Source organism: Manduca sexta, chromosome 6 (assembly GCF_014839805.1).
Source record: "Manduca sexta isolate Smith_Timp_Sample1 chromosome 6, JHU_Msex_v1.0, whole genome shotgun sequence".
In the NCBI taxonomy this organism is placed as follows: Eukaryota; Metazoa; Arthropoda; class Insecta; order Lepidoptera; family Sphingidae; genus Manduca; species Manduca sexta.
This window is the reverse complement of record NC_051120.1, coordinates 1-16,000: the sequence shown is the minus strand read 5'-3', so window position 1 is coordinate 16,000 and position 16,000 is coordinate 1. Positions and strand designations below refer to the sequence as shown.

The window sequence follows — 16,000 nt, the reverse complement described above, 5'->3', positions numbered from 1 at the left end:
ACATCTACGGCTCAAGTCACTTATTATTAATTCTAAGTAGATAAGTATGGGGTTTCATTTAGTAACGCGATGTCAAAATAATCCAGTATACAAATCAGATGTTGTCAAATGAAACTTAGCATCTTACAGTCTTACTTATAAACTTGTTTTAGTGTTAAGAGCTTAACATCATCGGTTTCCTAATTTAAACCTAATTAAGAGGCAAGGTGGCGGGTTCTGATTTACAACTAATCGAGGAAATTTGTGTTTTAACTAAGCATAGCTTTGCGATATTTTTATAAATAAGGCTATTAAAGTCATCGTTATTTAATAAACATAACAGTATCTCAAAAGATATCTTAAGCGAGAACATATGACAAATTTTGACAACTGAATTTTGTTTTTTAACAAACGACGATTGAGATGATAACAAACTCGTAAATGACAACTCAAGCTGTGTTTATTTAATAATTTAAACCAATAAATGTCAACCTAAGGTCTTGATCAAGTAGAGATTGATTTATTAACATGGCTCTATGTCTCATGATACTCAACAGCCGAACTGGTTATGTCCTTCTAACTGAAACATAACAGTTCTTACAAGCTACCTGATGGAACAAATCGAGGATCAGGTAATGCATACTGAGACGGATTTATCACAATTTTCCCACCACCGATTTAGTCCACATTTTGAACGAAATGAAATTAAATTTCAATTTATTCAAAATGTTGATTAAATGGAGCGATGGATGAGCGAGGATATGGCGGAAGCTGACGAAATGAAATGAAATGAAATTTCGTTTCATAGGCCTCCCCTAAAGATTTTCAGACAGACCTGTAAAACGCGGCCAGCATCCAAATATCCAGGATGTTCCTACGACCTTTATCAGCTGTTGTAATCTGTGATAAAATTCGGACGTAAATGATAAATATTAACTGGAACACTACTGTACCACTACACTACTATACTATATCCACCAAGTAAGTAGTCATAAGTTTTTTGAATTGTCCAATGCCCCCAAGATGGAAACAGACGTATTCACTTCAAAAAAACTTATTATTATAGCATAGATACAACAACTATTTGTTGTCAAGGTAAAGGTGTAACACTACACGATTTTGGTTAACTAAAAAACTGAACGAGGCTACGTGTTCATTATGAGTTATTATAAAAAACCTTTAGCTGTACAATATACATGTATTCATAGCATTATTTTTGAAGACTTTTCTGAAATGTGACTTCAAAGCAATTTTGTAAACCACAAACACCATAAGGTAAATAGATTTTGTAAGAAATAAAAATTTCGCGGAAATAAACACTTCCTAATAAGTCTTTTATGAACAGTAAGCTACTCAATTCGTTTGTAACTTTATTAATACTGATTATACATGATAATATTAATGTTCCGGGAAGAGTTAAGTAGACGAAGACACGTGCAACAGCTACTGTTAAATGCAATCGACATTCTAAAAATATCGATTATAATTTATTTATCAAGATCTTTTTGTTGAACTTGGATGTAAATAAACGATGTTAAAATAATGTGATTGTGCAGTTTTATTTCTTAAGCATCTTATATTCTGGCATTTAAGTAAACTAAATTATCTGACCTACATAGATTGTTTTGGTAAGAAATTGCCGTCTCATATACCAGCTTTAGGTACAAGGGATTCACGAATACCGTTTATTCTAGAAATTATGGTATTCTAAGCCCTATTGAGTGTTGCAAAATAATAATTTGTAATATAACTAAACCATCACTGATTGAAATAGAGAGAATTCGTTAATTTTAACGAACTGAAAATATATTTTTTATTTTGAACGTCAATTAATGTTTAAGCAATGCAACTTCCGACGAATATAGTTATGTAAACTAATCTGGCTGGTAATTATAGCCGGATCTAAAAAAAGTAGCCGACATTAATTATGTAAATAAGATATGGTGGAAATTAAATTTAATCGAACAACGACATAATATTTGGTATACGACTTTTAGTTTTTTCTTTTTTTTTTATGGAACCATGTTTATTCCCCAGGTGTGACGGTCAAGGGCGAGGCCGGTAGGAAAAAACTAAATTATTAAGTACATATAATTAAATAGAGGCAATAGCCTAGTTGGGTGTGGAACGGACTGCTGAGACGAATGTTCGCAGGTTCAAATACCTAGGGCACACCTCTGACTTTTCTAAAATGATGTGTGTATTCTTTGCGAATTATTGCTTGCTTTAACGATGAAGGAAAACATCGTGGGGAAACCTGTATACCTGAGAAGTTCTCTATAGGAATTTTGAGGGTGCGTGAAGACTACCAATCCGCACTAGACCAGCGTGGTGGACTAATCCCTCTCAGTAATAGAGGAGGCCCGTGCCCAGTAATGAGACAGTATATAATACAGGGCTGATATTATTATTATGATTAAACAGACAAAACGGGTAGTTTCATACATTAAAACAAAAGAAACAAAAAAGAAAAGCTGTGACTAAAGAAGAGTCATAGAACCAGATATTAAAGTATATAGGTATAGACCGGACATTAAGGCCATATTGGTGCTCCAAAAGTGATTACGATTGGTAATAAGTCGCTGTCTTATTTGAAATGTCCGTATGACAAGACGTCACAGCGTCCTTAGATATTAATACAAAAATAATATTATTATAGAAAATATGCTAATACTCTCATTAAAAGCGTATTAATCATGATATGGAAAAAATATGAAGTATATTACATTGATGTTTTAGTATTTCACGGTAGATCGAGTAACTATCACATAAGCGTAAAATTTTTGTATGACAATTTATTCCAATGTCCGCTTTATATAATCTTACAAGTCTTTGAATAGAACACAAATTAGGGTTTTTGTCTTTTTTTTTGTATGTTAGCGCAGACTCGGAAACTGCCAAACGAATTTTAATACGGTTTTCGGTGGACAGAAAATACTATCTACTGGTGGTCTGTCATATGTGAGAGTCTGCCTAGGTTGGTACTACCGCAATGTCTATTTCTGCCGCCAAGCTGCAGTGTATGATCACTATTGTGTTCCGGTTAGAAGAACATTGGATTTCATTTTGATTGTTTAACTAGCGGACATAATAAGACTTAACATGTTATGTCTCAGAATGGCGAGCGCAGTGGAATACCAAACAATACTTTGTAATTCAAGGTGTTGGATGGTGTTTCTACTATTTATGAGTGATCGTATCGCTCACCATCAGACGAACGGTAAGCTGGCCTCGTCATTCGAAGCGATAAAAATTAAATACTTGAGAGCAGAATATAAATCTTATATCATTTAAAATCGGATAAATTATTGAGAAAAGTCATCCACGCATACGGATCCACAGGCACAGGTAGTAATTAATAAATAATATTTGCAACATGTTTGGAAAAATGTGTTTTACTGACACCAAATTGAAATGAAATAAGAGTAGAATATAAATATAAGTAACAAGAAGTTTTAAATTATGGCAATATAATTCGTTCTTATTTAATTATTTCTTTTTTTTTCAATAATGTTACAAAAAACAAATCAAATATTTTTTTCTTTCTTTTTTTCGTTGTGTCGCTGGCTGGCTCACTGATCCAAAATGTTATGTTAATTTTTACTTACGAGTGTATCGGAATTATTTGACATTTTCATGTAGGTAAAAATTAGAAAAGAAATCATGGAGCCCCTTTTATGTATCTTCCAGGATATTGAACAATTTTACTGAAGGTAATTAAAAACAGATATTTTATATATATATTATAAAAAAAAACAGATATTTTATATATATATTATAAAAAAAAAACAGATATTTTGGCATGCAAGTGGAGTGAATTGACAAAGATTTTGTTATTTATTCTATGTCATATCTAATAATTAGTATTTATTAATTTTATGTTTTATTTTGTTCTATGTTTTAAATAATGTTTATGATTGTTTTTTTTGTTTATACTTAATTGTTTATTATTTTTAAATTAATACTAGTTACCTCCCACATGACAGCATTGGAATACTTCTCTAATGACTGGGTGGAGAAAAAAAATAAAAAAATGTGCCAAAAACTATTACATAGGACCTTGTAATAGTAAACCAACGATAAACCTATAACAAAGGTGAGAGGATTTGAAATTATAAAGGCAAAATTACTGGTTATTTAATAGTTTGAATCAATTAAAGTTGTAGGTGTAATTATTAAATAAATCTAAAAAAGTCTGCAATTTTGAGAAAAACAAACTTATACTTTTATGAATTCTATTAATATTAAAATCAAATATCAGTGTTGTTAATCGCTTCAAAAATAAACTCATAAGTAACTATCGAAGTCCAAAATGAGACGTTCATCAGATCAGATCAGACGTTTCTCCCACGATTCACATTTCTTTATCATACTAAATATCTCTGAACATCGTTTGGCGCTTTACTTGCTATTTATAAAGCTTAATTTATTTAACAACCGTATAATCCACTAAATCAGTGATTTTAATCTAGATATTTCTACACTATTTATTATAATTATAGCTTAATTTATATAAAATCTGATAAATTAATTTATATATAATTTCCTTTTTTCCTTTCAAAATTATATCTGATGTTTACGCGAATGTTAGACTTTGATATAAAACTATTTTTAGGATTTTATCTTGGTTGTTTATATTATAATTTTCTAACGACATTTTGAAGACTTGGCAGCCTTGGCAGATTTTGTCATTCGAAAAGTCAAATACATAGAGACTTTAATAACATACGACATTTACTAGCTCTGAAGTACCTAAATTAGTGATAAGAGAGACGTGGCTGTAGAATTTAATGTTATATCAGTGACGTTTTACAAATAGACTAACAAAATTGCACATAAAAACAGGGCAGTATTTACTATATTCACAGCCCTAGCAGCTTGCATTGAAACGGTCCAACGGTCCGAATGGTCCCGAGTGGGCCCAAGCGTCGACTACCCTGTCGCAATGACAGTGGAATAAAATTTAATTTATTTATACAAAAAATTAGTAAGCCGACTGCCGCGACAGTGGTTGGAGGTTGACTAAGTGAATGTCGGGCAATTACCTTGCTTTCGTCTTGCCAGTATTGAGCTCGGACAACGTATCTATGTAGTAAAAACGTCTTAGAAGATACTTACAAACAAAACCAGGACCATGGTAGTTAAAGGCACTGTTAACGAAACCAGCGCAGCTTGTCGCCACGGTAGCACCGTGCCCAGACAGTAAGCTACGAACATGCCAGTAGACGTGAAGGCGTTCGTGAGGGTCGTCAAGATACCGCGGATGGACGGGTCGCTGTAACATAAAAAATAATTGGTATCCTTGACTTGAATCCGACCTTTTGTGGACAAAGGTTGTTTAATTGGGCTGGTGGTTATGACATAATTTTGATGATTATCCGTTGTCAAAAATTTGGGAATGATTTTTTAGGCATTAGATTATTTGTTACGGTTAAATTAATTTTTCAATTTTGACATAATTATTATTTCTATGTAACTTGCTCGGTAATTCGTTTCGAATCATGAGATTTCAAAATTATGTATAATAACTAATTCGGATTTATTAGGCACCATAATTAAAAAAGACTAATTACTCTGTTGAAATGCAATTGGTAATAAATTTCTTGTAGTTATTTAAATATCATAAATAATTTTGCCATAATAAGTCATCAGATTTACTGCTTAATTATAATACAAATAATTGTTAATCGCTTTTAAGTGTTTTTATATTCAAAATGTAACATTACTACCATCAAATGAACAAAAACTTATCAATTACTAATAACAGGTTGAGACGGTAACATTTTAATCAGAGACTACCGCAACATTTATTTACATGTTATAAGAATTCATATTTCGAAATTATTAATTCAATGGCCATTTATGTCAAATAAAAATATTTCCTGTTCTATGGGGATAATTTATAGTATAACGGGCTTTTAAATTTTACTGTAATAGTCAAACAAACTGACAACAAAACCTTCAAGGGCAAAGGATTCAATCATTAGATAGAAGATATTCGTAATACAAAGTATAAGTAAATAAAAAATTACAGCTATGTTAATAGTTTTATGAAATTATTTCACTTTTATATTCAATCAGGCTATAATTTATTTCATGAACAACTTTTATCTGATCGAAAATCAGTAAGCTATAGTATAAATAAGTCTATCTACATCATATAATTATGCACCATCTATCTATACATATTAAACAGAGTCCTCTTTTATGCCATATCTGTATGTTATCGATTTTCTCAAAATCTACAGAACGGATTTTTATGAAATTTGCTACGGAGATATTTTAAGACCCTGGGAAGGTTATAGGCTACTTTCTATCCCGGGAAATTATATAACGGGACTTTTATCCCTGAAAGCAGTTTCACACGAGCTAGAGTTATTGTCACTATAATTGCGAAGCTTGATTACCTGACTTCTCCCACGTAAGTGACTGACGGCGCTTCCATAATCCCCGTGCCTATGCCCAATAAGGCATTCCCGATGAACAACGAGGGTACATCCCAAGCGTAGTACATCAACAGCCATGCTATCAAATGTGGAATGTTGACGATGAACAAGGCTTTCTTCCTTCCAAAATAGTCGAGCAGCGGCCCAGAGAAGATGCTGCCGATTGGCTGACAGAGGAACGCCAAACTGCCTGGAAATTGTATGATTGTAAATTAGTTTAGAGTTGTTAACTGAGCAGATAGCTAAATTCAGTCTACTAATATGAAATCATTAATTTATCAAACAGAAAAAAAAAACAACTAAATATCGATCGAGGTTTATAAGTTTATTGACTTTTTTTTTATTTTCGACTGACATTATACATAAATGATCATATATTTATGATCACCAAAAACATATTTCTGTTGAATAAATAAATAAATGTTTTCTTCAAATGTATGTGTATATTATATTTTTCATTGATTTCAAAAAACTGATTTGGAAAAAAGAGCTGTCTTTCGATTAGAACGTCCGTAATTGCAAAAAAACAGATATAGTCCCGTAGATGGAATAGGGGCCCCTGACCTTACATTTTTTAGTAAAAACACATAACATCACATTAAGATAATTATAGGTTATTAATACATTAATAATAAATATAGAACTATATTATGTTAACGATATTATTATGAACCGGTTAAGTTACATCCGCAGACAGTGATCGATATACTTGATTAGATAAGTTAGATCCTCGAAACTTGAGAGCGGCATTCAAGGACCTTTACAGGAGTACCTTTATGACAAATTGTAAAGGTAAATAATTATATATAATAATATTAACATCAGCCCAGAATTATGTACTGTCCCACTGCTGGGCACGGGCCTCCTCTGCTACTGAGAGGGATTAGGCCTTAGTCCACCACGCTGGCCTAGTGCGGTTTGGTAGACTTCACACACCCTTAAAATTTCTTTAGAGAACTTCTTAGGTATGCAAGTTTCCTCACGATGTTTTCCTTCACCGTTAAAGCAAGCAATAATTCACAAATAATTAACATATAATTTTAGCCAAACCAGATGTGTGTGCCTTTGGGATTTAAACCTGTGGACATTCGTCGCGGCAGTCCTTTTTATACCTGACTAGGCTATCGTCGCTTTTTGTAAAGATAAATAAATAGTTATATTTATGATTATTAAGATATACGAAAATGATCCCTTCCTGTTAGGGTTTAAAGTTGAAATTTACTGTAAAACCATCCAGTGGAACAAAATATCGTGTGCAAAACTCTCCTACTAATATGCTGTTTCCTAGTTTATAAAATGCTTCGAATGAAGAAGATATTTATGAAATAGTCATAAAAATATTTATAAAACCGGACAAGTACGAATTGGACTCACGCATCGAGGGTTCCGTACAAACTTGTTTTTTGTTTGTTATTAGAGTACATATTTGCAATTTTCAGTTTATTCCTTTACATGTGCTATTATACTTTGCTTCTTGCTAAGTTTTTTTATTTTTAGGTCAACTCGAATAGGTTTTAATTCCGGCAAAATATACGTCATAATTTTTTGATCCTATTTACTTACATACGTTTATTATTTCACAACTGAAAGAGACGGATTTGATATAAATTTCAATTTGATACTCCAACGCGTTCCTGAGAAAAAGGTCTTGTCATACAGGCGGACAGCAAAATAATCCCATAAGGGTTCTATTTGAGATACAGAACCCTAAAAATAAATGTTTCTTAGGACTGTCAAAAAAAAACACTGTGAAAAGTATAGTATCGTAATTTATTATGTTTATTTGAAAAACCATAGAGACCCTTTAGAATGTCAGAAAAAAACGCGACTTGTAAGTCCATGTCGTTTAATTTTGATGTTTGTTATTGATCGTGAGACCAATACGTAATGTAATGTTCATCTCTCAACCAATCCCAATAAAGCGACATGGAATCGTGTCGTATTTAGTCACATTTTGCACCCTGAACAGTAAAGGAAAATCAATACGAGTTAATTAATAAGTTAATTATTACGTACTAACTTTTGCCTGCAACTCCGCTCTCGTGAAAAAAATCTGGGATAAACATTTCTCCGGGATAAAAAACCTATATCGCTCAAGAGTAATGTATATTTTCTTCTTACTGACATGTCTCATATCAGTAAAAATTATATCAAAATCAGTTCCATAGTTCCGGAGCTTAGCGCGTTCAAACAAACTTCAGCTCTATATATTAAATATAAATTTAGAATTTCAAATACGTGAGTAATTAGTATCTAATTAACAGTTAAAGTTCATATCTAATTGAACTATGATTAAAAATATACTCAGATTAATATTAATTGAGAGATAATAATTTTATTACACTAATTGTATATATATAAGGTCGCGAACGCACAGGCAGGCGGCTTGCTTGGCACCTAGAGGCTAGCGAATCACGTAGCGAGTAGCTTCGTAAAACGAACATTCTCGAACGTTCGCGACCGGCTCCATTTTTGAAGTCCGAAATCCACGCGGGCGAAGCTGCGGGCGGAAGCTAGTTATTAATATAAGACTAATGACGTATTATACCTATGATATTGATTTTAGTTTCCTTATTTATTATTGAGTGACGGCAAACGAACACGTGACGAAATTGATGGTACGCAATTTCGTACGTTGCCTACAAACTAGGGGAGTAGCTACCGCCATATCAGCCGTATCAGTGATACGGGTCCCTGAGCGGTGGGGCACCTCTTGGCCCATACCTATATTAAACTAAGCAGGCGCCCAAAAGATCGCACTGCTCTGAAGGGATCCCACAAAATTTTTGATATAGGGTCGGTCTATGACAAGCTACGCTATTTTAAACACTCCATTTTAAAAGAATTATAATATACAGTATGCAGGGTTAGACGTGGGACCAATTTAAGGAGGCTTCAGTGTCCGTCTCTCATCTCAAATATATATTTCATATGACATTATATTATGAATTCTTGGAGCCATAAGTATCCACGAGTGTTAGAATTAGGTTTAGATTATGGTTTAATGATCTCTTATTTATTTTATAACCCTAGATTTGTATACTTTGCTAATAAGTGATAAGTATATTGCGAACCAAATTGAATTATGCAATCTACTGTAAAATATTTACCTACATTACTAGTAAGTGATTTGATTGGATTTTACATAACGTTAGCGTTAACGAATGTAAAAATACATTTTCGATATAGTCTCTGTTATACACTCGAATAGATTGTTAAAAATGGTAAACCAGAAATTAGAGAATTTAAATAAATACCGTATTGATAATATGTCATTGTAGTCAGTGGACATAATAAGATTTAACATCTCATGTCTCAGGATGGAGAGCGCAGTGGAATACCAAACGATACTTTGTAATTCAAGGGGTGGGGTGGTGTTTCTGGCGAGCGCAGTGGCTTGTAGTGTACCAAACAATACCGAATAGTTCAAGGTGTGGGATGGTGTTTCTACTGTTTATGGGCGGTCGTATCGTTTACTATCAGGCGAACGGCAAGCTCGTCTCATCATTCATAGCAATAAAAAAATATGATTTAAAAGACATGTGTCCTACAGCCCACCGGAACCGGCTAATGGCTGCATACAGGTTACAAGTTTTATATCATTAATTAACGAAATCTACAAGGTCATCAAATCCGGGGTTACTTTCGGTCAACATATTACGGTTGAAATTCTACATCATATATAATGGTCTGTGTGTCGCTCGCGGCTAGATATTCCCGAAAAATCCGCTCCGGTTAAGATACTGATAGACTTGATGAATAACATGAGTGTTTGGTTTTAGTTCATAGCGGTAAACTCAGGTTACACAATAACAATTAATAAACTAGAACATTGTTTTTATTCCTGTATTTTATTTTATATATATATAACGCATAATGAAGCGGTATCGCCATATTGGTATCTATAGTGATGTTCTAAGTTTAAAATCTAAATCAACTCCCAAAAATAAAGCCTCGTGCACACTCTGATAAAATCGCTCGGTGTGATTTTAAAAACGTGCTCTAATTGCGCGTTTTTACATTAAGGGGCAGTCGTGTTGAATACAGAGAGCAATTATATCGTGTAAAATGTGTTTTGTTTATGATAATACGATAAAGTCGTGTCGCAGGAATTTAAAAGGTCGAATGTGGTGGCTCGTTGGTAGTCACCGGCTAACAATGACATTGCAAAGCTCGATCCAGTTTCACTCACGCATGGTAATGCAACACCGGATATATTATATAATCACGAACATAGTACGCAACTAGTTTATATTTTTTCATTAAATGGAATCAGAGAACTGAGTTGTTGAAATAACGTGACGTTGACGTGAAACACCGACGCTCTAAGAAGTCTGCAGTCGCTGAACATTCTGAAGGAGGCTCCAATCATTATTTGCGATTAGACAAGCCACATATCCTTGCCAAAGAACACCGATTCCTGCCTAGGATGATTCGCGAGGCTATTGAAATTAAAAAACACCTTTATTTCAATCGGGAAGATGGTTGGAAGCTTGCACAAGCCTGGGATCCTGTTCTACATTTAATTAAATCGGATCCCCAAAAGACCGGCTGCCAGACCTCTAGACACTGTGAGCTCATTCTGCGTAGATCGAACCGTCAACAGCTAAAATTTTTAAAAAGTTGTATATTTGAAAAATGTATGTAGATATTGTAACTTTGACTTTACGGATGAACAACACCTCAGTCCCCCCCGTGACCATGAAGGCTGCAAAGTCTTCGAAACGTCGGGAGAAAATTATAATATAAAAACCGCGATAAAATCCGTTAAATAGTTTTTATTTCAATGTCTAACATTCGCGTAAATATAAGAAATCAACTGCGTTGTTTCATGAATGGTATCGACGCTTGAAAGGCAATCATATCTAAGCGAAAAATAAACCGAAAATGTATTCTATAAATATTTAGTATCGCCATATTTTTTTGCGTCACTTAATCTAGGTTTTGTAAGTCTAGGACATTTTTTATAACATTAGGCTATCACTACATAGTATAAAACAAAGTCGCTTTCTCTGTCCCTATGTGTGCTTAAATCTTTAAAACTACGCAACGGATTTTGATGCGGTTTTTTTTAATAGATAGAGTGATTCAAGAGGAAGGTTTATATGTATAATAATAACATCCATTAAATAGTCAGCATTGCACCCGTGCGAAGCCGGGGCGGGTCGCTAGTATCCTTATAAAATAAAAAAGTTTAATTGTTATGAATTTTTATATTAAAATCGAAACTTAAAATCACTGTACTCAAAAATTTACTGATTGTCGCTTAGATATTATTGCCTTTCAAGCGTTGGTATGATTTAAAAAATATATACCCAACTTTACTGTTATTTTTGGTGTAGTTAGTAACATTGCAGGAGATATAGTTCTTTCTTCTTCGTAGTCGTACAGAGGTGTCGTGGTCATGTTTGGCCTGTTTAAAGAACTGCGGTTTTAGCGATGTGTTGCCATATGCCTCGATGTTTGGCGGAGTGGTAGCATACGAGAAGATATAATGGCTCTTTTTATAATCACATAACTTCTCCTTAAAAGTAAGATCTACGATGGCCCGACTTTATAATTCCCCCTGACAGGGCCTCATAATTCCCCCCTGACAAGGTTTCATAACTACCCTGGCCGGGTTTCACAGTAATCATTAGCCCTGTATTATATACTGTCCCACTGTTGGGCATGGGTCTCCTCTACTACTGAGAGGGATTAGGCCTTAGTTCACCAAGCTGGCCTAGTGCGGATTGGTAGACTTCACACACCCTCGAAATTCCTATAGGGAACTTCTCAGGTATGCAGGTTTCCTCACGATGTTTTCCTTCACCGTTTCACGTTTCACAGTAATGAACACTAACAATCAGGCGACCCTACCTTCACATTTCCCCTGCAATATAAATTCTTCTGGCTATTTACTTAGAACTAATTCAAAGTTTATAGTTTCTTGGAAACTTGTTACCTTCGAGGTAACAAGTTAAACAAGTTTTTTTTATATCGTTTTCGGCCTATATTTAAATACATGAATGATTAATTTAGGAATTCTTTACTGGGCTGTGAAACCTTCAACAAATATGCTTCGTCACTCCTAATTATAAATATGAAAGTTTATGTTTTTGTTTAGAAGGAGAATAACTTGTTATATAACACTAATAGCATTTTCACTCGGATTTGTTTTTTGATAGAATTAAAATATTTGAATTGAATGAATTTTTATTAAAGCGGTTCAAAAAGCGGTACTAGCGTATTTGGGATTGCAACGGACTATCGAGACGAAGGTCCGCAAGTTCGAAACCAAAGGGCACGCTCCTCTTTTCTAAAAAATTATCTCATCATTCTTTGTAAATTATCTTTTGCTTTAACCATGAAAGAAAACATCATGAGGAAACTGCATACCTGAGAAGTTCTCCATAAGAATTTTGAAGGTAAGTGGTTTCTGCTAACCTGCGTTGGGTCAGTATGGTGGACTAAGGCCACAAACCCTGTCAGTAGTAGAGGAGGCCTGACCTCAGCAGCGGGTAATATATAATATAGGGCTGGTATTATTATTATAAATTCGTTATTTAGTAAAATTATACTTCTTTGGTATAAAGTAGTTCTTTCTTTTTAAACGATTTTTTATAATTATTATATTATTTATTTGAAAATAACTGATTAAAGCATTTTCACAGCAAAATTCAGTTTTATTTCAATGATAAATCAAAAACAACAAAAGGATACAAATAATCATTAGATTGTACTCCCGCCCTAATGATTACAGTTAATAAAACATTATCAGATACTCATGACAAAAAAAACGATGATTTTGGAGGTGCTGGGATTTGAACCCAGGACTTTCAGCATGCGAAGCAGACACTCTACCACTGAGTTACACCCCCGATGTATATCGATTGTAAAATAACACACTGTATACAGAGTTATTTTGACATTGCCTTATTAAGTGAAAGTAGAAACCACATATTTTTTTCTTGAAAATAACACTTTACAATAAGTTACTCAAACCGAAAATAAAAAAGGAAAAGTTTCGAACAAAATAAATATCAATAAAAAGTAATTTTAACTTTAGACGCCTTAATGGTAGTACTACTACTGTAAGAGAATTCGTCGGAGTGACATCACACTTTCAGTCAAAAATACATCCACTCACATACCATATTACAAAAAAAAAATACGAGTGAAACTGGGATTTTTCATGTATGATATGATATTTAGTATGTGGTTTCATTTATTAACGCAATGTCACAACGACCATGTATAATCATGTAAAGGACAAGTATTAAGTTCCATTTTAAAAGTAAACTCATAGTTTTTGATGAAGATAAAATAATATAATGCGTTTGCATATTAAGAGGTTGTAGGCATAAACGTAGAAAAGTAAATTATAAGTTCAAATACCAAATAGAAAGCGAATCGTGTACTATCTTTACAAATTTGCACAAACTCATCACGCCTTTATCTCCAAAGGGATAGACAGAGGTGCTACCGTGGCAACCACTTTTCGCCAAAGATATTGTGTTCCGTCCTATCATGTGTTTGCGTTTATTAAAAAAAAGTTTATATCACATTATGACATCGTATAAATTCTGTGCAATGTACAGTCAGCCGCATAAATAGCTGAACATAATCAAAACATCAAATCGCCTAATCACTTTTGTGTTACCAATTTTTTTTTTAAAACAGAAGGGATTTACTTTTCTTCACCTAAAGAATTTTCAAATAATATGTACACTTTAGTGTTGTTACCTTAAACTGTTTTTCTCTTCACAAAATAAATTAAAAAGTATTTACTTTATTACACAAAAACAAAAAAAAAATCATATTGAACTTAACGTGTATACGCTATTTAAAGTTTAAAAAAAAATCAGCTACTAATGTATGTAGCTTCAGCCTATCCCTCCGCGAATAAAGGCGTGAATTTATTTATCTATGTTTATTCTAACATGATACCATAATATAAACAGATTAATCATGTTATGTTAGTCAGTTTACCTTCTTTATTGCATAAGATATGATGGAATAACCAATTGTTCACCTCTACTAACATTTACTTATTATGACAATATAATAACAATTATATCGAAGCCATTAAATCGTATAATTCCCTTCATCCTTTCATCTCAAATGAGATCGTTTTCTATTAATATAATAACCAGATTAAAAATTATACGCAAAATAAAATTACAATCAAAAATTATATTTTGAATAGGATGGTTCATTTTTTATTCTTATAAAAACTAAAATATAATCAATATTAAATGAAATATAACATACTTTAAATGTTAAGTATTCTACGATTTGGAAGTAACTCTGTAGGAGGGAAGTTGGAAGTGGTGGGCTATGTATGAAAAATCGCAATCAAATTCAACAAATTTCAAATTAAATTAACACTAATATTTAAAAATACGTATAATATGTAAAATGTTTCACACATATATTGAAAAGCGCATGTATAGCACATTTATTGGTTATGAATAAAACGCAGAGGTATCATTTCTTTGCATTCCAATTATGAAGTCCAAGAAAAATGTCAAGGTTTATAAATCGATGAAACATTGTTTTGAACTATATTTTTTGTGCACATTATTCTGTGCACGTTATTTTGTTGCACAAAATTCGTGAGCTTTTGAGAGACATTCGTCTACAAGTAATGTGTTAAAATATATGTGACATCAACAATATGCTCTAAATTTTATCCGTTTTGTGATCTTCACATTTCCTATCCACCTTTATATTTTGACATGTCCGATGTAGAGTTTATTTCAAAGATAAAAGGCGAAACTGTCAGGCATAATTCCACCCACAAAAACTAACACGTCTTAGAATTAAAAAAACAGAAAATTATAATAAAAATACTGTACACTTACGTCACCAACATACTTACACACCGCCATATACGAAAATATCATTAACAAATAGCTCACCAAACCACGATGCTTGTTTCTCATTAATGGATACTCCTTCCTTAGCGTCGAGCACCTCTGGTAACACCATTGTTACGAAACTGATGGACATGCCCAGTCCTATCAGAAGGAAATCCAGAGCTAAGCATGCCAGTACCTGGAGACAAGTAGATGCGAGCGTTATAAATTGTTTTTTTGTCTTGCCTAGGTCTGGAAATCTTTAGGGAGTTTGTTCAGCATTGGACTTCCCGTCGCTGATTATGGTAATGATTAATTGAATTTTTCCAATATATGTCATGATATGTCATGCATGTGGAGCCAGAAACACCTATAATATAAATAATAATATCAGCTATGTATTGTAATATACTGTCGCCCTGCTGGACACGGATCTCCTCTACTACTAAGGGATAAGGCCTTAGTCCACCACGTTGGGCTAGTGTGGATTTTTTATTTTATTTTATTCAAAAGGAACAGAAAACAGTTACACATTAAATAAAGGATTGGCAGACTTCACATATCCTCAAAATTCACGATGTTTTCCTTCACCATCAAAGCATATAATTCGCTAAAAAGAACACAACTGTTTAGGATAGGTGCTGTTGGGTTTTGAACCTGCGGACATACGTCTCGGCAGTCTGTTCCACTCTCAGCTAGGCTATTGCCGCTTTCTCTTTTCTATTAATTTGCTCA

The 16,000-nt window shown here is 33.3% G+C and overlaps 1 protein-coding gene and 1 non-coding gene across 2 annotated transcripts in view; both read right to left on the bottom strand.

Annotated features, from left to right (window-relative positions):
* Positions 1–15,464, bottom strand: part of LOC119193763 (facilitated trehalose transporter Tret1-like) — a gene marked incomplete at its 5' end in the record, with an annotated part of 25,760 nt that extends 10,296 nt beyond the window's left edge. The window contains 3 exon segments of the mRNA XM_037447438.1: positions 5,098–5,254; positions 6,387–6,615; positions 15,329–15,464. Coding sequence (XP_037303335.1) covers positions 5,098–5,254; positions 6,387–6,615; positions 15,329–15,464 — 522 coding nt within the window.
* On the bottom strand, positions 13,214–13,285 carry Trnaa-cgc. Its single transcript has one exon. It is a non-coding gene; the product is annotated as a tRNA-Ala (tRNA).
* Positions 15,465–16,000: the final 536 nt, after the last annotated feature.